A 27,420-nucleotide genomic window follows, 5' to 3' on the forward strand; every position below is an offset into this window, starting at 1 on the left:
AAATACAGATATTGCTGCAACCTCATCAGGTCAAACAAGCCTTAAGAACGCAGAGAGCAGCACGTATGATGCACATACAGTCATTGGTGTGTGCCCAGCTTCCGAGCCCCTGACTGAGAGATGACTTTTTAGGTATTGTTTTCGAGCTGTAATTTCAAGGGTTATTTCCTCTTCTTCTTCTCTGTCTTATTTTAGTTAAATTTATTTTCATTTCATTGTGACATATTTCATCATTGTTACAGTGAAAGTAAATAGTAGCACGGTTGCTATATTAGTTGCTATGTACAGATGATTAAAGTAGAAAATATTATTCTACTCATTTCCTTTCACTAAGTTAATGAAGAGTCATTGAAAGTCTCAAATGCCACTTACTGTTTAAGATGCACTTTGTGATTGTGTCAGCTGCTCACTTGGCAGATAGTATAAAGAAATATGAGCTACGTGTCCCATTTAGGGAACTGTAATAATACCTAGGTTATTGCATCATGGGGATTCTTTTCCTCTAAGGATTGGTGTGAATAGATTTTGCAAAATATTTTAGAACTAGAACTCTTTTTACAAATTTGTCAACCACTTGATCTGCTCTTGAAAATATGTGTGGATTATAACTGGAGTATATGGATGAGCAGATAAAATAATCTAGGAAATATAATGTCTCTTTTCTAATTTAGACTGCTGCAGTTAGTGCTGAATGTTGGTTATCATCTGCTAGGAAGATTGATGCTCAAATTGTCTAAATAGGCAACTTGAAGTCTCCCTTTACAAAGAGAGCTACAAAACTGCTCATTTTCCAGTGAATGAATGATACAAATATATATTATTCTTGAAGTATGGTTCTATATTTTAAGTAATTTGGGGACTTACCTTGCAATAGGACATTGTGTCTAAAATATTATGTCTGCATATGGCAATGTTGTGATACCATGTGTGTTAAAATAGGTGCACTACCAATTGCCTCTTAGACATGTCTGTGGAGGGTGAGCTGTTTTTGAGCTACCTCTGGTCTGTGCATATTGGTTTTGGCTGAATGCTGCCTGGGATTCCCAAGCCCAAAACATTCAACATTTGAGATTGACTTACCAAATGACAAAATAAACTCAACACCCACCCCAGGAAAAAAAAAAAAAATCTTGCATAAAAACACAATGCAAAGACTAATTAAATTGTTTTTTTCTAGGGCAAAATGCTTACAGATTTCTTTTAAATTGTCAGTCTGCATAAAAGCATAGGTATTTATATTTCATTTCTTGTTGTCCAGTCAAGCAGATTTTCCCCTCTTTCAATTTGCATTTACTATAAGAGGAGCTTTGAGGAACCCTTTGTGATTTAATTTGACATTTAGTTTGTATATGCTGCACAAATTTAGAATATGTGGCACTTAAAACATACTAAAGGTCTTAGTCTTACTGAGTTTTGCTAGGCAAAGAATGATGGACAAAATAATCTCATCATGAGTCTTTGGAAAAGTCAAAATATATTCTTCCTTCCAAGTAGTGCATTTGTCTTGCCTCTGGCCTAAGTTCTCAATAAAATGTGAGATTTTGCTTGGCAGTTGGTGCGAAGTTAGCAAGGTGCCTTATTTCTTGGCGAGTGTTATTGACAAGAGATTTGAATAGAAAATTATACAGTTACTATCATTAGTTTAGAAAATCTGAATTGGTTTAATATTCAAGAATAGATTGGTCTAGTTTTCCTTTTTTGAAGTGTGAACATACCACAGCATAATTCAAGTCTGAAGAGAGATCAGGAGGCATCTACTGCAATCTTCTGCTCAAAGTAGGATGAACTTTGAGTTCAGATGAAGTTGCTCAGGATTTTTTTCCAGTTGGTCTTGAAATCCTCCAAGGATGGAGACTGTTCAGCCTCTCTTGGAAATCTGCTCCACTGCTTCATTGCCCAAGCAGTGAAAAAAACCTTTGTGTGATAAACAATCTGGACTTCTCATTTCAGTTTATGCCTTTTGTCTCCCATTCTCCTACTATGCACCACTGGGAAGAGCTGGCTTCATCATCTCAATAACTTCCTTGTAGGTGCCAGGAGCTGCTGTCAGGTCTCACCAAAGCTGTCTCTTCTCCAGATCAAGCAAGTGTAGCTCCCTCAGTTTGTCCTCATGAGGCAAGTGTTCCAGGCCTGACCATGTTGGTAGTTATGTTCTGATATTGGTTGTTTATCAGTGTCTCTTGTGTATTGGAGGAAGTGCTGACTGGAGAGGGACTGTGGTTATGGGATTCCTGTTCATACAGCCCGGGGTGCTGCTGCCTGTCTTTGCTGCCAGGACACTGCTGGCTTCTGGTCAGCTCACACCTGCACACACCCAAAGCCAGTGCCCTCAGAGCTGCTCCCCAGCCATTACTGTTGCAGGAGTTATTCCTCCCCAGGTAGAAGGGGTTTTCATTTGTCCTTGTTGAGTTTCATAAGGCTTCTGTCAGCTCTCTCCTTCAGCCTGCCTAGGTTTCCTGGAATGGCAGCTCTTCTCCAAAGCATATTGATGGCTCCCAGTATTCTGGAGTTAGCTGCAAACCTCATGGCAGTAAGCTCTGCTACCTCCTCTGGGTCACTGATAAAAATGTTAACAACAGGTCCCAGGACAGACACCTGCATCTAACCAACCTCCTGGCAGAGCACAACCCATTGACCCAACTCTCTGAGCCCAACCAGCCAGCAAATTTTGTATAGGCTGCATAGGCTGTAACATCCTAACATAGATTCAGGAGTATTGTGGGAGATGTGTTGCAAGCCTTACTGAAGCCAAATGGGCCCACTTGTTTCCTTGTTTGGCCTTTTTCTTCAGAAGTATCTGTATTGTTTCCATGCTTCAAGTGCTGTTTGCTGACATTCTGTGTCCCTGTTCTTCAGAAATTTTTGAAGCAGCTCTTTCGACTGGATAAGAATGTCTTCTTCTAATGAGTGACTTTTCACTTTAGTTTTATTGATTGAAAATCAGAATGAGTGACAGTTATCATTTAATAAAAGAAGTAAATGGAGATTGTTATGAAAAGGAGTACTAAAATTTCATCGTTTGTTCAATAAATAATGACTTGCTGTGTCATTTAGGCTTTTTAAAAATGCCTATCTCTAATAGAAGTTCTTTCTATTAATTATAACGTCAAATTATAAAACAAACTAGCAGAAAGCTTTACTTTCATAGCAGTATCTTGCAAAAAGGTCATTCACCTTCAGGCACACTCTAGGCTGATTTTTACATCTTATTATTTATATTATTTATATTTACATCTTATATTCCTACAGATATCCTGTCCAGCTAAGTCCTATTAGAATACAAAATTGCTAAGTAATTGCAGTCCCTAAATTACATAGTTTAGGGATTTGACTGTAATCTTTGGAGGTAAGAAACTCCACTATGTCTGTATGCACATGCACAAAAACTTGGGTCTTTGAGACCAAACTGCTGAAGAACCTGAATTTCATTTCCCAATATGGCAGACACTGCAGGTCAGGCTTCTAAAGCTGCCTGGGTACCAAAGGATTTATGCAAGCACTAAGATTGTTAAAAGCATCTGTTTATCTATCTCCATCATACTTTACATGTCTCAACTTCAGGCGTCTTGAGCATGCAGTCGGATAGAGTATCCTAGATTTCCCCAGCCATCCAGAGAGAGAGACCCATCACACAGTAAATTCTTCAATGCAATCCAGATACCTCCTAGACAGCTTGTGCACTGCACAGTTTTAGATTATAGAGTGGTGCTGCAATCAAATATTAAATTATATTTTTGCCCAAATAAAATGATTGTATCTACTTAATCATTTGATGTTTAAGGCCTGAAAAATCTAATGCTTGTAAGCGTTTATAAAATCAGGTTTAAGAATTTTTTCAGTCCTGATTTTTATTGCAAAAGCCTGACCTCTGATTCTGAAAGACCTTGCAGACTCCTTTTTGCATGTAAAAGCAAAATGGAAAAAAATTAAAAGCATTCATAAATTATGTTAAAACATAGTTCTATGTATATTGGAGGGGATATTCCTTTTGTAGTGTTTGTGTGGCAGTTTTCATGAGGGTAGCTATCTAGTTGTCCTCTGCTATGTATGCAAGAAAACAGAGCTTGGACACTTCAGAGCTGGAATTGAAAGCAGAACATATGCACAAACTGCAGAACAGCTGCCTTGGCCAAAACCCACTCTGTTTTATCAGTTCAACTGCATTTTTCTTCATGCATTCAGATAATAAGGAAACAATGTATTCTAATTTCTTCATCCTGTTAAAAAATAAATATGTATGAATCAAAGACTAAGATTTTATTAATATTAAAGGAAAAAAGTGTGCTTAGACAGGTCAGAGGTACTAAATGCAAATACTCCAGAGAAATATTTCACATTATAAGGAAGTCTTTATGCATGCAGTAAAAGACTGCATAAACAGGCTCCTTTTTATTCTGTGTGGTAAGTGGTAATGAATTTCTTGTAGAAAGGTGTCTACCAGGAGCTATGGGACAGGATAAATTGCAGAAAGATTCTTGTTTGGGATTTGAGCTCATCAAAATAACCAGATTGTGGGCTCTGAGTCTGCAGCCGTTTTTCAGGTAACGGCACCTAAGGCTGGAAGGTAAATAGCTCCCACCTCTGTCAGCAGGCCCTGCAGAGAGGCAGTGAGGACCTAGGTACCGCTGCTGTGAGCAGAGCTTGAAGCAGCAGCCCTGGCCAGGGGTGTGGGAGAGGAGGGGAGCGAGGTGGGGAAGCACTAATGGGTACCCAGAGGCACACTGCAATCAGGATGAGCAGCCAGTTCTCAGGCTCCTCAGCTCTGTCACCCTTCAACTTGAAAAGCTCTGGGAAAGAGATAAGTCAGGCAGTTAAACACAATAATTATATTCCTTCAAAAGCAAGTGAAAGTGGCACATGTTCAACATGGATCTCCTCCCCCCTTCTTGATTGTAACAGAAGATTTGGGCGGATTTCCTATTCGGAGGCAATCAGTGAATGTGGAAAGCGAGGGATGAAGGATGCCCTGGCTGACCTTCAGAAGAATTATTGTTTCTTTCACTCACAGTTTCTCCCCAACCCCACCCCCACCTCCCTTGTACAAGGCTTGGGAGCTACAGAAGCTTTTTATTTAAAAACAGGTGCATAAGTGGAGCTCTCTGCTGCAGGGATGTAATTGATTCAGGACAACAGTGCCCCTAATCAGACAGCTGCTTTTGTTGTCTTGCCCTTCTGTATGAGGGAATAGGAAAATAGCTATCACTATGTGTCTTAGTCAGGAAATATTCGGCAAATATTTGTCAAGTAAAGTGTGTTTAGAATATTGCCTAAAATTACACGTCTATTTAACACTTTCCCCTCCTTTTCTACTCCAAACTGCCAAGCTTTAAAGGATACAATTTAATTAGCAATGGCATTTTAATACAGTTACTTGCACTGGCTGTGCTCTATGCAAATAATTTATTTTGTGGAAATTGTATTGGGATTGAAAATGTTTTTTCTTTCCCAAGAGGTATTATAATTCCTAATTGGCTGAAGCTTTGCCAATTTAGAAATGTGTTCAAAGAAACCGAGGCGCAAGTGAAGGGTAGAGGGGGATTAAAGTTACTGTCACTCTTATGCAAATGTCTGTCACCCCACACAAGGCTCACAGATTAAAATTGAAGTGCTGGTTTGCTGCTGCAGTCATGCTTTTGGAATAATCAGTAATGAATTCAGTTACATACCACAACTGTTTCCTAAAACCAGAGCATTATTCTTGTATAAAATGCCACATTTATATTGTTAGAGAAAATTTATACCCATTTCATCCTACATTCAGGTCTTTAAAGTTACTAGATATGAATCAAGTGCCTTTGCCTGCCCTGAAGATGAGTTTTCCATGTGCAGCATCATGCTTGTCATTACAGATTAGTGCACCATTTAGAGGGAAAGGGAATAGATAGAATAGATAAAATATTTTGCATATGCATAATCAACACAATTGCAAATAAAGGCAAAAGTCTTGGGAGGCAAAACACAGCTGTAATGCTAATGCTGAGTGAATAATTTTCTTGATGAATTTAGCCTCTGTGTCTGCTCACCAAATAGCCTCAAACACATTGTAATTTCTGGAAATTTGGTTATTCTTTAGAATTGCTGCACTGTTTTGTTGGGGGTTTTTGTTTGTTTTATTTTTAACTCTTTGGATTGCATTCAATTTGTGATTATAAAAAATTTGCTATCCAGCCTGCAGGCTTTATTAGGTAGTACTGTCTATCATATAAACATACCTCATTTCTATCTACTGCTTGTAGTGGTGTAATTCCTTTAAGAATACCCTCTGCAAACAGCTGGCCCATAGCAAAGAGTTAGAACTTTATTTGTAGTGGTTCATGGCATGTCCTAGGACGTTTCTTTTTGTATGGAAGAGAAAATTTTAACATTTATGTAGCTGCAGTCTTTGAAGGAAGCAAAAGAAAGTGGTGGTATTCTTCCCCTGGGACATATATATATATGCTTTGCTTACCACACTTGGTCTGGTTGGACTTGCCATCTTTCTGTGAAAGAGAATGTTGATTTTTATCTGATGTTAATAATTTAATTTATAGACAAACTGATAATGACCACAAGCATTTTGAGAAAGACAATTCTTGCAGATTCTATATGAAAAGTGTTAGTCTTTCTGGTACAGTATAAGCAACTTCTTAGCAAGGAGTAAGGGAATAAGCATTTTTTCAGAGCAGTTATTGTCCTTCCTGGAGTGATTAGATGATTGCTTGACATTTCATGGTGGGAAGTATTTACTTTAGTGGTAATAAGTTTTATTTTATTTTCTTATTCTAGTTATTGTACAGTGCTGTGATGAATCCTATAAGGCAGTTCAGTATTGACACAGGCTGCCCAATGATTTGGGAATATTTTCTGTGATTGTGTTCCAATGGATAGCAGACAAAAGCCATTACACAAAGTATAAAGCTATGAACCCTTTGAAGCATTTTCATACCAAAATAAAACCTCATGTTTTCAAAAGCAGTAAATCAAAAAAATGTGTCCTTGCAACCTGAAAAAAAAACCAAGACCGTAAATGGACTTTTACTAGTTCTTGCAATTTAAAACAGTTTAGATGTACAAGCACCAAACAACAGGCTGCTGCTTCTTCCAGTAGTGTCTGTATTCTTGCATTTGCTTTTCCATAAATCCATTAGTCAGGCACCACTCTGCAACAGCCTCTGTACTGGATTTTATAAACCATTACAGTCAGTTATTCTAAAATCAGAGAGTTATGTATACCAGACAAAACCTAAACACGGTGTTTATCAGGGGCTCTGTACCAGTGGTAGGGTTGGAATCAAGCTCCCATAAATACAATATTGTTAATGGTTCTGATTGTATAATAGTCACCCTCGTAACACAGGGGAATGAATGATTGCCCAAAGCAAAACAGTGTGTGCAAAGAGCTCATTGTATGCCATTTTCTTTCATGATGCATTTGATGACCAAGTCCAAAACCTTTCTAACTCCATAGCTGCTATTCGGGAACATGATTTGTTTTGATGTGAGGAAGGAAGGTCAGACTCATTTAACAGCACTGCATATTCCCCACCTGTGTCTTTGATATGTTTAGTGCATATATCCTGATTAACAAATCATGTTCTTAAGACCTTATTTGAGAAAATAATATGGATGCAGCTTTTATATGTCTTTGATGGACACTGTTTTCAGGAATCATTAGCAGTAGATCAACCAAACAGATTCTATCGTACCTGTAATTTTTGTTATCCATGTTATGGCTCGCTGTCACCCTACCCACAGGCATTCATCTCCAATGAGGTAGGCAGTATTGCTCTTTGTCCAGCAGCTCTCTCAGGTCTCGGGGTTTGCTTGGAGTTAATGCTGTTCCCTTAGAGGGACAGCTTTAACTAACCAACTAAATAACTTTGTAATTTTTTAATTAACAGTACACCTAAGTAAAGTATATTGGCTATTGTTATTCTTCTACATCACAAAGCAACAATTTACAAACTGGAACTACCTTTCTTTTCCCCTCTGAAAGTAATTATTAGCTACAAAGCTGTAATAAATCAGAGCACTTAAGGATGCCTCAAGGGAGCTTTCATGTTTGTAAAACCTCGTCAGTCAGGGTTTGGTTTTGCAAAACTCCAAATGAACCAAAGTTTTTTATTTTGATTTTAATTGAACTTTCAGAGCGATGAAGCTGAGAAGATTTGGTTTAAAATTTCTTTTCAGGGTTTTCTTCATTTTTGTAATATTATCAGATATCTCAGATGTCAGATATAGTAAATCAATTCTCTTCAATTCCCAGACTGGCAAACATTTAAACTGATACGGAGAAAAGAGACACATTTTATATCTTTCTTACTTCTAATTAAGTGTCCCCAGACCATTAGTTGCTTATGTTACTCTGTATTTGAGGATGGTCTGCCCGGAGCAGAGAGAGAGCTTGCAGATGGAGATGCATTGTGCTGTCAGCAGAGTGGCAGAGCTCATGCCAGGCTCAGACTGCACTGGAGCTGCAGACATTTCATGTGCTCACAGAGGTTACTGCAAATATGGGCACCTTGGGTCATTGCATTACAGCAGCAACTTTATTTTACATACTACAGATCTACAGATGTATTTCACACATGTGAAAATGCCTTGAAGTACTTCTGCTAGAGGACACAAAATATCCTGTTACAGTGAGTAGGAAGAAATCTCTTGAAAGGAAAATTGTCACAGAATATTGGCAAAGACTGTGCAATTACAGTGACTTAGGCAAAGAAATGTTGCATCTCTATTCCTGAGTCTTTAGTTTTATCTCAGTAGAATGGATTTTTTTTTTCTTAATAGGAAAGTAATTTTTTTTTTTACACTGAATTAGGTCAGAGTTTCCAAAGTTGATGTATACATTCTTCTAACAAACTGAATGGGACTTAACCTAATGGCAGTTTTTGGTAGGACAGACAAGGTTAAAAGCATTGATGGAGAAGTGGAGAGAGCAGAGTTATAGTCTATCTAGAGAATATCTATTGGAATAGTTGGGGTTGTTTTATCAAGGAGATTGTATTTACAAGCCATAAGTTGGCATTTGCCACTTAATGTCTTTCTTCTTGTTCAAGAAGTGTTTGGACAATGCTCTCAGGCACATGGTGTGATTCCTGGGGCTGTCCCATGCAGGGCCAGGAGCTGGACTTCGATGAGCCTTGTGGATCTCTTCCAACTCAGGATATTCTATTACTACAGCCAGTGAATCCGCTAACCATTAAGTACCTGGGATGACAAAAAGCAAATGGGCTGTGGAGGGGGAGGTGTATGACAAGTGCTAATGTACTCATTAAGGTATATGAGGACTATCAGAGGTATAAAGATTAATTGGCATATCTGCAGAAGAAGGAGAACACCCCTGTAGCATGGTTCAGGTGGGCAAAGCCTGGAGCTGTTGATTTCTCATGTTTTTAGTCTTTCTTGTCCATTGCCCCTCTGCTCCACTGCAGCAAGAAGAAAGTTCTCCTTCAGTGTGTGGTATATATTGTAAGCAGTTTTTTTGTTGATTCCCTAATCTAGAACTGAAGCTGTTACTGTAATTCTTACTGTATTTGTAGAGTAGCTTCAGGCCTGATTAAGAAAAAAAGAAAAGAAAAAAGAAAAAAAGAGTGGGACTTAAATTGGTGCTGGCAGAGTGGTTAATGTATTTGGAAAATGAAACCATTACTTTAGAACAGTCTAGACCTAGGCATAGTGACAGCAATACTCAGGACCAGCTATTTAAAAACACTAGACCCTCATTAAAACAGACAGCTTTTTTACTTTTATTGAAGAGGCATTGAAGTATGAGATGGAATGGCAGAAGAACAATGAAAAAGGAAAATTAAAGAACTGCAAATAATTCTCCCCTTTCAAATGCTTTGTAATTAAATGCCTGGATAATTTCTACTACTCAGTAACTGGGATCAGCTAATGAAGAGTCCACAAGACAGTTGGGCTGTAGCTCTGCTGTACAATTGGTCTTGTGAAGAAAATTGTTACCCCATAGTAACACAGTGTTACTGAAGCTGACTGATAGTAAAACTCAGCTGCCCATGATGGAGAAAGAGAGCAGCCAGGATCTTGTTCCCCACTTTTAGCTAATGGAGAGACTTCTAACATTATTGGAAAGAGAAAGATATTCTTCTTCAACTTTTCATGGAAACACCTCAAATAAATAGGATTATACATATATATGTAAGCTGTTCTGATCTAAAATAAATTCATCAGACTAACAAGGGCATGCTGAAACAACTAAGTCCGTGGTCTGATTAAAGAGGGTGAGTGGTAACTCTGAAATAAAGACAAGTTATGTAAATTCAAATAATTCCCTTTTTAATTTCTCTACATGTATATTGGGAGAACTGTTGGGAAAAAAATGGTTCTCAACTGCCAGTGGATTACTCATAAAAGTATCACAAATTACTAAAACAGTCCCACAGACTTTAATGGCACATTCCCAAATGACAGGAATGTTCTCCACTTCTAGCATGTTAAAATCTACACACAAAGTCAGGCTTTGAGTGAAAAGGAGCAGGCATAAAAATGACTAGATGAAAAGGTGAAACACTGAAGAACTAAACCAATATTTTACTTTGGGCTTTCAGTCTCTACTCAGCTGAGCAGTGAGAAGCACAAGCTCCTTTTTTGATTCTCCACCAAACTTCAGTGCCTTGGTTTTGGCTTTTTTTTTTCTTCAGGCTCTCTTGGAGATGTCACTCCTTCCTCCCTAATAAGTATTTGTGAGTCATGCACATACTAACTCCAGGCTCAGCAATCCTAATTTATAGGCTTTGTAGCTGCATGTGAAAATGCGGTACAGCTCCCAGCTGGCAGGCTGTCCAGCTGCCTTCTGGGACAGCCCCTTGGCCTGCACTCAGGCTGGACTCCTTCCAGCAGCTTTAGTCACCCCTTGCTAAACCTGCTAACAAGGATCTGGTGCCCATTTTTGTGTGAAGGGTGTAGTGACAGCAGCAACAGCTTGTTATTTTTAAGCTTATTTACTGCTTTTGGCAACTCCTTCCCCAGTTCAAAGGGGCATCTGAGAGGTCATAGTTGCAGCCCTTCTGCTTCCCTTCTCCACTGCAGGCACGTGCATTGTCTGTTCACCTTGCTCAAACAACGTGAACCTTTTAATCTCCCAGTTCAAAGCCAAAATGAGAGGAAGGACGTTCAAAAGCAGTAATTACTTTGCATTTTTCTATAATGTCATCATCTTAAAAATTATATTCATCGATGCGCTTCTGTGAGAAAGTCAAGGACATCTGGTCATGGAAAGGCAAGTGAACATCTAGTTTGACCATTGTTCACCATGAAAAATTACTTTCTGTCAAAATAAGATGTTTACTTTGCATTGCCTTATATTCATAAGTCTCAGCTTCTTTTACTCTTGCCAAAATAGTTTTTATTTTGAAAAGAAAATGTCAGATAGTTGAGAACTTGAAGACTTTTTTCCGAATTTCTTGCCATTATATGGAAGATGCATGAGTGTCATAATGATATGGAGAAATGTAAAAACCTTAAAATAAACTTCTTTTGGAACTGGAATGATCCAATGAAATGAGTAGAATTACTATAATACGAATCATGGTTTGGCCCAAAGTCGGAGTATTTCTGCAAGTTTTGGTAATTGCATGTAAGACCCTTGTAATTTTGTCAGTGTATAGTACGTGCAGTCAAGTGTTGTCATTTCCTTCAGGCTAGCCCTAGTCATGCTTGTTTCCATTATTTTCTAAATGTCCTTTTAGGGCTGAATGGTGGAGGGCTTTTTCTTCACCTGTAAAGAAACACAAAAACAGGGAAAAGGGTCCCATAATGCTTCCTTAAAGTGGATTGTTGGCAAACCCTATCTAGTTTCCAGAGAAAGCAAATATACTCTTATGTTTTCATAGCACAGAAGCTATGATCTCAAACCAGGAATAGTGCCAGCAAACTCTGGCACTATAGAATAAGCAGTTTACTTGCTCAAACTCCCGGGCCATATTGGAATCGGCACTCTTCTCCCCCACAAATACCTCTGTTACTTGAAAGAAGTAGTCCCAGTGTTGCACATATCGGCGATCAAGGGTTCATACTTTGAATTCCAGTTGAAAGGGTTATTTTATGTAAAGCCCGATACTTTTCCTTCACTCAGTCTCTACTAGGTGTTTCAAGCTGGTTAGTAACAAGGTGCAATTAAACAAGTAAGAGATTTTTTTCACAGGTTTTTGCAGGATTAGATTGGATGTAGTCTGGTAAAGTTAAATAAATTTTATCTTTGATACATTGGGTGTACCTGATTTTAGACTTCAAGATTTTGAGTAGGCCTAGCACTGCTTGAATGGTGCTGACTGGGGGAGGTGTCAAATCCTCTGTCATAACTTAAATACTAGTGTCCGTGCAACATCCACCATAAAGTTTCTTCAAATCTAGGGCACAAGGGTATGTGTTTGGTTGCTTGCCTTTAAAGTAGCAGGAACAAGTGTAAATGTCAGGGGATCACCTGAGACCTGTTACAATCTTGTGACACAGCTTGGCACATGCTGTTGCAGTTGAGTCTGCTTTGGACCACTGCCAGGCTGGAAGAGAAGTTGGGGGTGCTGTAAAGAAGCTGTATACATCCTCCTCAGTGGTACTGTGTGGCTGGTCTTTGGGGGGGGTTGGGGATTATTTTATCAGTTTCCTTACTTTCTCTATTGGCTTCCTGTAATTCTCTGAAGAGAATGGAAAAGCTTTAATAGGTAATAAACTAAGTCTTTTACAACAAAATAGTGAAAAAATTACATTCATTTCTCCAATTACGTGGTGTTGGGGGGTTATGTAGTACTTGGGGGAGGATATTTAAAATTTTTTTTTAATATTTATATTTTTCAATATTTATTGCATAAGTGGGAGCATGGGAAACTCAGATGTGATCCAAAGTGATAGGGACTGTAAAGTCCAGGGTTGCAGGTTATTCCTGCTATGGGTGAAGGCATTGTAAACACTCACAGACTTCACAAAGGTGCAGAGACATCCAAAGCGATTTTCTCCTGGAAAAGAGTCAGAATTAGCTGTCTTAGTGCTTATCTGCAGGGAAAATTTGCCAGTGTAATTAAACTGCTCTAGTTACACAGGTATAACTGCTTGCTCAGTCACTCTTGTCTCAGGAGTGCCCAGGCAGGGAGTTTACACCAGAGTAACCACAGCAGTGCGCTGCCCTACGAGTACAGCGAGGCCATTTGCCAGCTGGTACGTGCCAGGTGGCTGCCATCTGAGATGCTCAGGACAGCACTGCTCATGGTGAAAAACATTGCTGAGTTGTGCCAGGGCCTTAGGCAGGACACACATTCCCATCAATGCCCTGAAAATAAACATTTTACATCGCAAGTCAAATCCCTTCCCTAAGTGTAGAAGCTCCAGCTGCCATTGAAAACCTCCAATCACAGCTTTCTTACGCAGTTCAGTTTGAGAAAAAGATGAGTGTAACTGCTAATATTCAACAGGCTTCTGAAGTTTGATCCTTAACTCAGTTCTCACCATCCCTCTTTTCTACCATCCTTCTTTTTCTCCACCTCGTCCTTGGCCACAGAATGACTCCTGACTGAAAAAAAGTTAGGAAAAACATGAGGTGACTAGCTGGAAGTGGCAGCTTGGATGCAAGGAAAATTCTGCTTTGCTGCAGAATTTCTGTTTCATCTTGGTGAGACAGTCTCTATGCAGTTTGACTTCTGTCCTGCAAGGGTGAGGAGCAGCACGTCCACAACTCTGTGGAGAGTTGCAGGTTGTGGTAACTATGTCAGAGAAAGTGAGTTACACAGGTTGTGCAAGATGAGAGATTGTGTCAGTATCTCTGCTGTGTTGCATTTCACAGGAGACAGGGACTGAAAAGTTGTTCATTCACCAGCCAGGCTGCTTTTCTGGAGTGAATCCAGCTTGTCCGCCCTCCCTATCTCCTACTGAGCAGTAGTCCAGAGCCTTAACTGCCCAAAGTGTATTTCTGTTTGCCCTAATGCACTCCAAAGCACCTTTCTGAACAGGGAAAATGTCCCTTGGAAGAGCTTGTGATCTCTGATTATTACAGCCTGAAGAAATAATTGATTTTAAAGAAGGAAGGGTCATGAAACTTCTCAGGTCATTTGTCTTGCAATGAGGTTTGGCTGGAGAAAGACAAAACTCATTCAGAGAGACAGACTGAAAAAGAGAAAAGGAAAAGGCAAAAGTGGGGAGTGGGGAGGTCACTCTAGGTTGCTCTTCATTTCTTCCTCATCCATGTGTAGCATCCCTTCTTTGCCTTGTCTGGACTGTAGTTACTTTTTTGGTTAGTGGGGTTTTGCAGGGTGTTCCTGAACTGCTGAATAATTGTGTTTATCAGCTTGCGTAATTTCCTCGTACTTATCTTACAACAATCTCTGTCTGAGGAGGGAAAAAAAAAGCATATCTTACGTGGGAATTTTATTACACAGCTGATAAAGGCACCTACTATCCAGTCTTTCCTTCATTTCAAATGGGACAATTCAGATTGTGAGTTTAGTTCAAGGATATGAACAATGAGGGTAATCAAACATCTTTATATAGCCTCAAATTTGTGTCATAAAGAACTGCAAAAAAGGCATCCAAACACAACACTGGAAGTTAGATAGCATTTTATGTCTACAGTGTAATCTGGCAGTCATTTTCCTGGCCTACAACAGACTTGGAAGTGCTCTGCTGTGGTTTGTACACCCTAGAAAGAAAGACATCCTCATGAACATGCCTACATGCTGATGTGAAATCTACCTTCTGTGTTCCAGTATTTCTGTTTGCTTGTGTCACTGTAAGCATACAATATCCCCAGCACAAAAAGGATGGGATAGGCTAATGCTTTATCTATAACCATCTGTGTTCCCTCCAGCAGCCATACTGCTTTTTCAGCGTTAGATGTCTGGTAATGGGACAGACGAGCCATAGCTTTTTATCAGTATATAGATTGTGCTGGGTCTCCAGTCTGATCCTTGTACAGAGTAATGGATGGGGTGATGGAGAACACTTAGCAGGGGGGAACTACTGGGTCCAGTCCTTTTCTTTATCCAGACTTTGGTCAGGTTTCTCTCCCTCCACAGGTTAGTGAGTAGTCCAGCGGGGGTGAGGAGCACCCACCTCTGTTTTCTCTTAAAAGCTGTCTCCGGTTAAGTGTCCCTTCTATTTTTCTTTTGTTCTTACTCTGCTGAGAATTTTTTTCTCCAGAAGTAGTTTGTTTCTCTTACTTCTTTCAAGATGCGAAACAAAGCAGCACTCTGTGCTTCCAGGCTAGTGACAGATCTTTGTTGCTTTTCATGAGGAGGCAGCCCAGGGGGGCATAGTCTGACCCAAATCCAATAGGTGTTATTGTCCAGAGAAGGGGAACAAAGCTGGTGAAGGATCTGGAGCACAAGTCCTATGAGGAGAGGCTGAGGGAGCTGGGAGCATTTGGTCTGGAGGAGGCTCAGGGGTGATCTCATCACTCTCTGCAACTCCCTGAGGGAGGATGTAGCCAGGTTGGTCACTCCTCCCAGGCAACCAGGGACAGGATGAGAGAATACAGTCTTAAGCTGTGCCAAGGTACATTTAGGTTGGACATTGGGAAGAATTTTTTCATAGAAAGGGTGATGAGACACTGGAATGGACTGTCCAGGGAGGTGGAGTAACTGTCCCTGGAGGTGTTTAGTACAGATGGACATGGCACTTAGTGTCATGGTGTAGTTGACATGGTGGTGTTCAGTCATAGGTTGCACTCGATGACCTCAGAGGTCTTTCCCAAGGTAATTGATTGTGCAGTTGACATGTGCATAAAACTAGAGCTGCTTTTGCAATTGAAGCTACTTAAGGGAAAGCCCACAGTATCATCGGCGCTTCCTAGGATTTCATGAGTGGAGCTTGCGTGCTTGGTCTCCGTGTTGACTTAAACAGCGATGGTGGGGTCGTTTTGTTCCAAACTTGCTTTGCTAAAAAAAATTAAAAATAAAAAAAAAAAATAAAAAGGCAAACCAAACACACGCGGTATTTCTGCAGCCGTATAGATAATTGTCTCCGGAGCAGTGCTGAGTTTGGTAGCGAGTTTTACGCGGTTACGCGTGCGCCGTGGACACGCGTGGCTGCGCTCCGTGCGCTGCCCGCTCGCCTCCGGGCAGGGCCCGAGCCCGCGGCCGCTCCGCGAGCGCGCGCTGCCACCTAGCGGCCCCCGCCGCGCCGCGGCCTGCGCACCGCCTCAGGCACTCGGCGGCGCAGGAGCAGAAATAAAGGAGTTTTACAAGGAAGCAAACCCCAATCTGACTGCCCAGCCCCCGCCCAGGCTGCCCGCGGGCACTGTGCGTATTGCCTTGGGTGGTGGAGGGTGCTCACCGGGCTGCCCACCCTGCAGTGGGCTCTTTGGGGAGCACCCGCATCATTAGGTGAGGGATTGGCTTTGCTATTCGCTTTCGTATTTCCAAATGAAGTAGACATTTGCTGAAGGAATACTCTAAGCCCACCCGGAAAAGTCCACGCCAAATAGTCTCTTGCCCACCAAATTCCAAAAGAGTGAAAGAAAAAAGAAGAAAATCACAGAACTTAAACAGGCTGAAGAAGAAGGGAAACTATGTTTTGCTGATGTGCAATGTACAAGATCACAACGCAAACACAACATAAAGAGCTGATATTTTGTCCTGACATAATAATCATAATTCTACTTGCAATTTGTTTTTTCAAGAAATGAAATACCTCTAATCAGGATGATGATGCGGCTTAAACAATATAGCCATTCAAACTGTTCTTTCAAATTGTCTGGCATCTAGTAATTGAAGTGAAGTTATGTCATTGGGTTTTCTCAAAGCCTAGATTTGAAACTACAGATTTAGTAGCCATTTGCAGTTGTTCTGTATAAAAACATCCCTACGGTAAGGTTGCTAGCATTAGCACTGTATTTTGTTATTAACCACTGCAAGATCGCTGGGCTCTTTGTTGCACAGGAAAGTTGTTTCATTGTGTGCTTCCTGCTGTGCCACACTACCTTTCTGATATCAGTGGAACCCAACACACTGGGAGACAGAGGACATCTTGAGCTGTTTATGATATTCTGCACATATCTGGACAAAAAAATAGATGAGGCAACCAAGTCCATTGTGGTTTATGATAGAGGATTGTGGATATAAACAAAATGCTAAGGGATTCTATTGATGTTAAGAGATTTTGATTTCCCCATTGCTAATGCCAGATATGAAAAAAAAAAAATATATATTTACCTTATTACATTTTATACCTTCTAGGTATTAGAGTTTATGTCCCTTCTCTGTGATCCTTAAGTACTTAGAACAAGCTGATTTTCTTTGTGAAAACTGAACTTCTCATAAATAGTGTGATTCCAGGAGCTGAAGCTTAAAAAATAAAGCTCTGCTTATATGCCGATGAGAAAGTACAAAGTTATTAAAGTTATCTTAATTAAACTATAGTATTACTGTTTGTGGGGGGTTTGTGTCATTTTTAGTTATCAAAGCCTCTAGGGATGTTACACATAGGTAAACAGGAATGAGACTTAACCAAAAATACTGCTAAATCTTGTTCTGTTAAAGCCAGATGCTATGGGAGGGGTGGGGGTACAGCCATACAGCCATTGCTTTTGCCAAGAGCCAGGTTGGAACTATATTGACATCTAGCCTTGGACCCTTTTTCCCCGTCAACTATCAAACCCTGACTTAGCTTTGAAATAGTACTGTCAAGAAGTTTGATAAATATCTTGCTGATTATTTATATACTTTATATAATTCTGGCTTATTTTTGACAAGTAATCAGTCTTTGCTGCAACCTAGCTTAGACTATAAATGTTTTTCTCATGCTTCCAGGTTGCTGTGTTAAGTTGAACACAAGGATTGTCTGCCAGCCCTTGTGATGGAGAGAAAGTGATGTTGTATGAGAAAATGGTGTTTAAAAATCTCTGTTTGCAAGTCTGAGCACGAGGAAGAACACTGTTTACTGTTTTTTACTGAGGACTTTACACAAGAACAAATCAATTTCTTTTCTATTTCCAGTCAAGACTTGTTGACTGAAATCTACTTTACCTGCTAGGATTTAGGGTTGTAAATCCACTAATTAGCAGCAGCCTCCTAATGAAGGGTAAGAAAGTTGTGTAGGAAGTCAGCAACATGAACAACATAATTTACAGAGCCAGTAGAAAGTTCAGAATAAAATGACTTTTTTTCTCTCATTTTGTCTTTTTTGGTAAATTAACTGGTAGCTTTTTTTTAAAATCAGTATCAAACTTTACTGCATTTTTTCCAAAAAACACAAAATATTCATGTGTGGGTAGGCCTGACTGAGCAGCATGTCAGTGGTTTTCTGTTCTATCTTCTAGCACAGGCAAATCATAAAGTAATGTGCTGTATAAGAAATTAATGTAAGCACAAACCCACTTTTCCCAGAGATTGCTGGCATCACTCCTGCAGAAATAGCAGAGCTGTATAATGATTTTCTCTTCCCGCTCTGAAATGGTAGAGCCCTGTGTACATTGTCTGCAACATACACCACACTGTATATTGTCAACAACCTAAGTACACAAAACTCAGGTCAGATGTAAATAAGGCAGCTAGCAGACATCAAGTATTTTCAAAAGAAGTTCTTTTGTTCTGATTTGGTTTGGTTTGGTCTTTACCTAAGCTTAAAATAACTGTTGTCAGTCTGTACAAGATGGTGAAGTCTGCTAAGGAAGAAATACTGAGCCACTTCCTTGGAAAACAGCTAAAAATGCATTTTTTTAAAAACAGTAAGTATTTCATTGTGCAGTCCTTTGTTTGAGACAAACCCTTGCTTTGCTTGTATTGATGCCCAGGTGTTACGGTCTGTGCATGGGACATATGTGCACAGATCCATTCTTGAGTTAGTCTGGCTACAGGTGGAGAGCAATGTCATCTGCTAACTTTAACGCACAGCCCCAAAACCATAGATCTGATCCTAGGAAATGACTTTGTGCTCTTCTGCTTGCAGTAGTTCTGAAGTGTTTCTTACATCTCACACAGGAGTTGACCTTGAGGTCCCAGCTTTGTTTCGGCAGTGAAAGGTTACCTGCTACTCCAAATTCTTATTCATACCAGAGTTTTCTGCTACAGAATCTATAAAGAAGAAAAGAGCAATGGGAACTCTTCCTGTCAGCATCCAGATTTCAAAAAGCATCATTGTTCCTGCAAGTGAAGAGGGAAAAAAACCCCCATAAACAGCTAAAAAACTAAAAACAGCACTTCCCTGCTCTTCCATTTTGGCCAAAGTATCTGGGAACTTGACAAAGTTTTAGTACTTGTCAATGCTGAGGACTTGTGTAGGGTTCCTGCAGGGTGAACATGCTGACCTCTGCTTTGAATTCCCAAACCTGCCATGAATTTTACCATCCTCATTAGTGTCCCAACCCCTCTGAAGACTCCCTGCTCTTATAGTGCTGTAAATTAATGAAAACAAGAACTGAAGAAAATTGAATAAAGGGGTGATAAATTTTTTCCTAGGCAAATTTTCTCCTGATCCTTACAAGTCTCTGTAGCATAGCAAGCAAGAACAAATGGTAAAATTTAAGGTTCCCTTAGCACAGCTGTGTCCAGATTTACTATACAGTGTGCATTTGGAGTGACCATCAGACTATCAAAAAGGTTGGGGACATTTTCATCCCATTTTGTCTTTATCAATAACCAGAGTCCTTCCTATTGTGTTATCATATGCTCTTCTGTAATAAATGGGAAAAATAATTCCTCTCACCCCTAAGACTTTTTAGTTAGAACTGTTGCCATTTCATGAAATAATTCTCAAGTGTAAAATTGAATCCAATATTAGAGAGTTTACTTAGAGTTTAGAACTGTAACTTTTATGATCAAAACTTGGTATTTTGTGACCCAAGTTGTATTTTGGGGTGTCAAAGGAGATCATGTGCACAGATAACAGGAGGGGACCTATAGCAGGGTTGTGTTTGACCACTTAACCTTGGTCACAAAGATTCAAAAATAATTATTTTCAAGGATCTTCTACTGTGGTATATAGTGAGAACACAATAGTTTTTAATATCCAGTGTTTAGAACCACTGTTGCTTCTTATGCCCATACTACACTTTTAGCTCCTCTCTTACATTTTCGTTTGATAAGTCTGATTCAAATTCCATTGGCATTAATGAGGAATGCTCATTGACTTCAATAGTCTTTGAATTGTGTCTAGTATCAACTACATTAACATAATGAAGTGAGAGGCAATTGTTATGGATGCATTATTTAGCACTGATTGGGGAGGTATTGTCAGTTCCCAGTGTCAGATGGTGTTAGATGTTATTTTATAAGGGCTCGATTATTAAATTAATATTGTAGGTTATAAATCTTTCAGTTGTGCTTTCACTTTGTATTGTGGAATAGTCTGTATTTGTGTTATAGTTCCCCTAAAGCATAGACTGGAAGAGTTCAGCCACTTTATATAATTTCCAAATCTATAATCTCTTCTTCTGTGAGGTGGCATTCCTTACAAGCCGGAGCGAAGTGAGGGCCTTAATGTGCCTCACATTCCTCTCCACATCCCACAGTGAGATGCACCCTGCATTGCTGCTGGTAAGGCTTTGACCTGACAGCACCTTCTTGGGCATAAAGCATTAAAACAAAGAGTATCACAGTACTGATGGCACATCCTGGAATAACTTCATCAGGCCCTGTTCAGGGGTTGTGATCAGCAGTCACAGAACAGGCAGTTGCAATTCAGAATCAGGACACTTGCAGGTCAAACACATATGGCAGTGCTCTGGCCCAGCTGTTTATCATGACAGTGTCAGATGTTGCCCTGTCGTGAGAGGATCTGCCTATGCCCAGGATGTGTGGGTTTGAGATTTTTAAATCACTATTTAATATTCAAGTCATACTTGATTGCATTTTGAGTGAAAATTCAGAGCCACAGTGCTGTAAAAATAGGAAACAGCATACTTTCTACAATGATAGTCTCAGTTTTGTTAATACCTATGGGGCAGTTAAAAGTAGTTTTGTTTGTTGGTGATCAGAGTTTTTCTTCAAAGAGCTGCAGGGAACATAGAACTCTTCTGCAAGTTAGCTGCAGGTCAGCTGTTTGCCTTAAAGGAACTCATAATTTGGTGTTAGTAAAGTCCCAAATGATTAACTGTCATGTTAACCAATGCATAGACTTGTTTCAGCAGCTAGGATTTCACTTTAGATTCTGACTTTCAGACTGATGGACTTCTGTGCTGGTGCAACACTTCTTCAGTCAGTGAAAGTCCATCTGCAACCTTATTTCATGTTGCAAAACCCAGACCTCCCTAAGTAAATCAGATGTGAAGTCTTCCTCTGTTTGTCAAATAGGAGTGAAGATTCTGGAGAATAATGTGACTTAAATTTTGGGACAGAGAAGCGTGTGCATGTTGTATTGAGAAGGGTAGTATTATAGTGGACTGTCTCAGTCACCCACAGGATAAGGGAATTCTGAAGTGTGACAGCAGTGGATAAAGAAGGCTCCTCTCTGGGGTGAGCTGCTGCACTTCCACAGCTCAGAGAGGAGTATGTGACTGCAGGAACAAGCTCGCTTCAGAAATAGAGCATGAAAAACAGAATATACTTGTGCTTACTACAGGAACCAAACCTCAGAGCTAGATGATGAACATGTGAAAATGTTCAAACCACATTTTCTGGGGGGGATCAATATAAAAGAACTTCAGGAAGGGTACATAAAGGTGATTTACTTCCCACCTTTCTCTGGCTTACTGCAGAAAAATGTAATTGAACTTCAAGTGGTCTCTGAATTATTTGGCCTTCTGTTAAGGCAGCAGAGAAAGATCTTTGATAGATGTTTATTATGATCCTGATGAAAGATCTTACACTGTGTAGCATGAGAATCAAGAGATTAAAAAAAAAAGGGGGGGGGGGGAAATAAAAAATAGACTTTTAAAGATGGCTTCTACGATGCACCATTTCACCTGTGTGGTTTTCCTCGCTATATCTATCCTGGGTACCGACTTACAGGATCCTGCAGTGCACAAGCTGCCATCACTCACCCTTTGCTCTCCTTTTCCACGCCCCCCTCCAAATATTACTTCAAAACTAAGAACTCAGTCACTTAGCGTTTACATCACAGTTTTTCACCACAGTATTTCTAACTGTGGAAATTGTTTTCTAGTTTTCTAAATAACTAATCTAAGATGAGGTAATTTTCCATGTAAATTAAATTTCGTAACACAGTCTCAAATGCTTCTCAAAACAAAATGACTAAGTAAAATACATGGTAATGTAATGGAGCTACAAAAATTCCTTAGTGCTTACAGTGGAGGCATATTTCCAACCCACTGTGTTCAATGAACATGGTTCAAGACAACAGATAAGGTATTGGAGACATTCTGTTCGTAACTGGAAAGCCCAGAGGGTTAAGGATCCTTTGCAAAAGGACAAAGATGTCTGTGTTCCACAAAATGCCAGAAGAATTATATTAATTTGCTGAGTTGCAGGGTTCAGAGAATAAAGAAAGAAAAATGTACCTACCAATAAGGAACAGTTTGCCAGTTTTTACAAATCAAAGAGCTTGAAAAGCGCTTATAATAGATTTACTCCTGAATGACATCCTTTGAAGTTGTTTATTTCTGGACAGATACAGGATGACCAGTATCCTGTTTTATTTAATTTTGTTTGTATAAATAGTACACGGAAACTATTAACTGGGGAAAAGTGCTGATTAAAGATGCATCTAAATTTATTCCACATTGTTTGAGGACGACACAGGTCAGGATATCTGAGATCAGATAATTGGATTGTAAATTTGATCAGTGTGTTAAACAGCCCAAGTATATCCCAGGCCAAAGTGTGCAGTCAGAGTCCATCAATATGGATGTTTCAGTAGCCTGGGCGACTCTATCTCCTTTTCATTTTGGCCCACTGATCTAATTAAATGCTGCCTGCAAGTGTGTAACTAGTTCAGGTTATAGTAGCATAGATACTATGCTGTTTTATATATATATATAAAATTAGGTGTTACGTAGAATTTCCTAGGCTGTAAGAAAGTGGAAGGTTTTTCTTACGTTTTTAATTATTTAAACAAGCCAGTAGCATTACTGGTCTCTCACCCAGTAAAAACCACCGGCTAGGAGTTTCATGCCCCAGCTGTTAAGGGCTCACCCCAGCCATGAGGATGAAGTGCCACAGGCTGACCCAGCTACCTCCCACCACTCCAACCACAGCAGAGGGTGCTGGGGCTCCCCTAAGAGCCGCTCCCTGCTTTAATCCATGTCCTTACCTAGTTTTGCCTGTGTGTTTCTCGAAGTTGTGAAAAGAACCTGCAAGCACAGCAAGGGCATCAGAGGAAGATGTTAAAGTTAGAAGCTTGGAAGAAAACATGAGCTTTTAAATGTTAAAACTTGTAGCTGTGGAGAACATTCATCTTGATGCAGTTTCCAAGGCAGTAAGGGCTGCAGCACGTGCGGTGCTCCCAGCTCATTAGGAAACGTCAAGTGGTGTAGAGGGAATGCTACCTCAAACCTCAGTGTGTCAGAAAAAGTAAAAGCTGGCAAAGTAAAAAAGGTTATCCAATGAATCCGGTGAGGGATTGATGGTCATGTAAAGGTCTGCATCAGCATTTATTTCTTGATGTCTAGACCTTTAAAGATTTTGAACCTTCACAAGGTTTACCTGTCAAGGCAGCTGACATAAGCTTTAAAAATTGATGAAATAAATGACACATCTTGCACTGGAGGCTCCCAACTATCAGGCAGTCATTAGGTTATTATGGATTTCTCCCCTCTTCATCTTAAGGCAGAGGTTTGTTTCTAAACTTGTTTGCCTCTCAGGGCTCAGATAGGTCTTCACCTCTGTGGAAAGAAAGACACAGCTTTTATATTTTCCCCAGAATCCCCATTTCTTAGAAAATTATCCTGCAAATTCTTTTGTGCTTTTCTTGGTGCTTGAGGGAGGAGTGTGTTAATTGTTAAAAGTTGCAATTATAAACCTATTTGAATATGTTTTTGTAACTTCTTCCTATCACTGTAGTTTTGTGCATTAATCTGGTAATGCATTGTGGCTGACCCCATGTTTTTAATGTGTGGCTTATGATGAACTTTAGCATATTTATATATGCAGCAAGCAGGAATCCACAGTTACATTCCATACACAGAATGTAACTTCATACACCTTAGGGACTTAAGCTTCACAGACTTTCAAATACAAGCCTCTGGCTTGAAGCTGTCTTTCTCTTGGCTGCACATAGCACCTAGTAAAAGTTTATATCTGGCTCGTCATTTTTGAGGTGTGGCAGACTTAGAGATGGTAATACGAGTAGAAGTTTTACAAATGATTGTGTTAGAGACGTGTATGAATCCCTGAGTTCCTTTATTGTATGTTGTGGGAGCATTCAGTTAGCTGAGGCATACTTCACTTTTGAATCATAAGGAAAATGCCACTACCCAGCTTGCTTGCAAACTTGCTCGTTTGCTTAGAAGCCTCATTGCATCAGCAAAAACAACAGTGCATGTTTAGAGTGCTCTGTGGAGCACAATGTTTCCTTTTCTGCGTTCAGTAATTTAAATTATTGGAGTGATACTTTTGACAAGGAAGAAATCATTTCATTGTTATGGATCATTTTTCAAGTGAAACTGAGTTTTGGAATAAAGTGATGGTGAGTAAACTGTATGAGTGGGGAAAGAGGGTTTATTATTGTTCTGAGTTTTATTCAGCAGTTTCTGAAAAGTAAGATGGAAGTGATTTTGCTATTTTGTCTGCAGGGTTATATGTCTTTTATTAAGCGGAAAACATAACGTAGCCATTACAGACAGTAACAGGCACGTTTGCTGTTGTGCTCCGTGGGGAAGTGGAATGTGATTTCTCTTTTAATATCAAGATACAAATCTGATTCACAGTTAGTTCATATGGCTTTCAGAAGAATCCGAAAGGGAAACATGTCAGCTCATTAAACATGCATTTTGTCTAAGCAGCTGCTTTTAAGATAAGTGTAACTTAGATTTTCAAAATCATTTGTGGTATTGCTATCTTGGTATTTAAAGAGGTGGGGTTTTTACTTTAAAAAAAAAACAAAAAACCTCAAAACAAAACCAAAAAACCTCAAAACCTAATTTTATTTCAGATGGGGGAAAAAATTTTTAAAGGTGATTAATTCTGACTGTTCTCTTTATGAAAACTGTATTCTGCATGTTCTGTAAGTAGCCATTTTTATAAAATTTTTTTTGCCATCAAAATGCAAATAATCTTTCAGTCATTGAATTATTGATTTCATCCAAAGAAAGACTGTGGGTTTTTTGAGTCCAAATTTTGCCTATAACAGCAGAAAGGCCAGACAGAATAATGCTGCTTAAGTAAAGGGAGGTACTTATATGCATAGCTGCAGGTTAGGACAAGTAAATTTTATTGTGCCTTCTCTTGTTGCTGATGGTAATCAGGACATTCATATTAGCCTGACGAAAAGGAAAAATCAACTGGAGGCTTTCTAAAGTAACTTAAAGAACACTTTCTTTTCTGAGGGAGAAAGGGAGCCTGATCTATCTGGTAAAGCTTATAATCAGTGCGTCTGGCTTATTGTCTCAGACACTGCCACAGGCAGCCTTAGATCAGTTTGAGGAAGCCACAGTACAACCCATTTTACTACACTTGCTTACAAAGTGAATTGTTCTGTGTTGGTGTAGTACAGTATTCCCACAAAATCTTTCAGTTTCCATATTCTTAAAGTGTCAGTAATTTCTTCTTACTCTACTGGTGTATTTAGTCGGACACTGTTGCAGCTGTCTCTAGGTCTTTCCTCCATGGGCAGCACTGCAGTTGGGAGAGCGTGATTAATATAAAACTTGTTCAAATTTGTGAGGGCTCATTTGTAGTTCCTTTTTTTAAAAAAAGCAACTGAAGTATGAGTAAAAGGTGACAACCGTTTGACTGTCCCACTGCTGAAAATACGGGACTACACAAACAACCTGCATATTAGGAATGTATGAGTTAAGCTAATCTTTTTCTATATAATTTAGTTAAAGACTGCAAGCTGTGAAGTTCTTCATTTTGCTGTCTTGTATATGTGATTTGTGCAACCATCATTAGCTCACGACAGCAGGTTTGCAAGTGGAAATGATTGTCCTGTTGAACCTTTAGGCCACAATCATGTAATCTGGTTGTAAACCCAAGAGTTTTATGGGTAAAGACAACCTCTGCACTTGTCTGAACATATATATTGAGTGGGTTCCCATGCATGGAAGTTACCTTTGCAACTTAGTTGTATCAACTTCAGTCCAGTGACTGCTTTGGAAATGTGTCTCCTGCATGACTTATTTGCTAAGTGGCTTAAATATCTCTTTAAATATAAAACTAGGAAAATCTCAGTTTGTTCCTTTTTGCAGTGACTGGGGGTTTTTACTACCTTTCTCCCAAAACAGTAGCACTTCCATCATCATCTGACTGTACTCTATTCTCAGATGAGCTCTCTCTGCCAGGAACAGAGCCCTGCACTCAAGACTGAACTTTAGATACACTGCATGAAAAAGGTGCAATTAAATCTTCTGTCTGTGGGATTTCCCATTTCTTGAAATCAAAAATGGGGCTGTGTTTGTGTGAACATTGTTATTTTAAAGAAGTATTTTAAAAGAAAGGTGCCTGGGAATGTTGGTTGTAATTTCAAAAGAGAACAGCAAATGCATTGTGTTCCTGTGGAGGAAGCCAACTGGTTGTCATGAAGAAGATATGCTGGTGTTCACACTGGTAGAGAGGTTTGCAGTAACACTGCTGTGGTGAGCTGAGATCTGGAAGGGATTCTCAAGTTGCTCTTCAAAGTGCCTCAGCACTGGAACCTGGTGAACTGGTTCCCCATCTGTCTTGACTATGGAGTTATCTAGCCAGCTTGGTGAGAGTGAGTCAGGATATCTGGTCCTCATTGGATCCTTGGTCTGAGCCACATCCCCTGTCAAAGATAAAAAGGAACCACTTTCAGGCATGCTGAATGTTTCAAAGGCAGTAGAGGACCCATTCTCCTAATCCACAGGCATTTTGCTTCCACTTTTGAGTTTTAGTAACAAAATACATAATAACAGAATGTGGTTTATGATGTCATGATAGAAATTGTAACAGTGGTAGAAGGGTGTTTAACCATATAGTCATTTTCATTGAAAACTGGGAATGGTAGGGACATCATTAGAGCAAAACGGCTGTTGGATGCAGGGCCACCAAATCCTGTGGAAAGATTGGGGGGTTTTTTGTTTGTTTCATATTAGATGCTGATTAGCTGTCTCTATTTATATCCATGGGTCAGGTTTGGACTGTGATTCTCATCAAGGGATGAATGATGTAGAAGGTCTCTTGACTTCCTTCGTGGCTGCTGGTGTCCTGAGGTCAGGAGTCACTCCTTTGCACTCAGAAGTGCCCTGCCATCCTCATCATTGGCTGGATCATTTCATTTGGGGTGCAGCTAGGCACCAAAAAAATCTTGCTGATCGGGACTTTCTTCATGTAAATTCAGAACTGCTCTGTTGTGTCAGTTGGTGTCAATGTAGCATTTGAAACAGGTTGAGAGGGGCACAGAACGGATGGACTGTTA

The 27,420-nt window shown here is 39.7% G+C and overlaps 1 protein-coding gene across 2 annotated transcripts in view; it reads left to right on the plus strand.

Annotated features, from left to right (window-relative positions):
• SASH1 (SAM and SH3 domain containing 1) overlaps positions 1–27,420 on the plus strand; it is a 535,527-nt gene that overhangs the window by 319,190 nt on the left and 188,917 nt on the right. The window contains exon 1 of one of the 2 annotated variants that reach the window (XM_042017472.1): positions 24,337–24,510. The exons of the other annotated variant lie outside the window; for it this stretch is intronic. Coding sequence (XP_041873406.1) covers positions 24,466–24,510 — 45 coding nt within the window. The 5' untranslated portion in view covers positions 24,337–24,465. Of the gene's footprint in view, positions 1–24,336; positions 24,511–27,420 lie in introns of those variants that run through there. 2 annotated transcript variants of the gene reach the window in all.

The sequence above is a fragment of the Corvus kubaryi genome, unplaced genomic scaffold, assembly GCF_017639235.1.
Source record: "Corvus kubaryi isolate FWS band 111438036 unplaced genomic scaffold, C.kubaryi_AGA036_p1.0 split3-73, whole genome shotgun sequence".
NCBI lineage: Eukaryota > Metazoa > Chordata > Aves > Passeriformes > Corvidae > Corvus > Corvus kubaryi.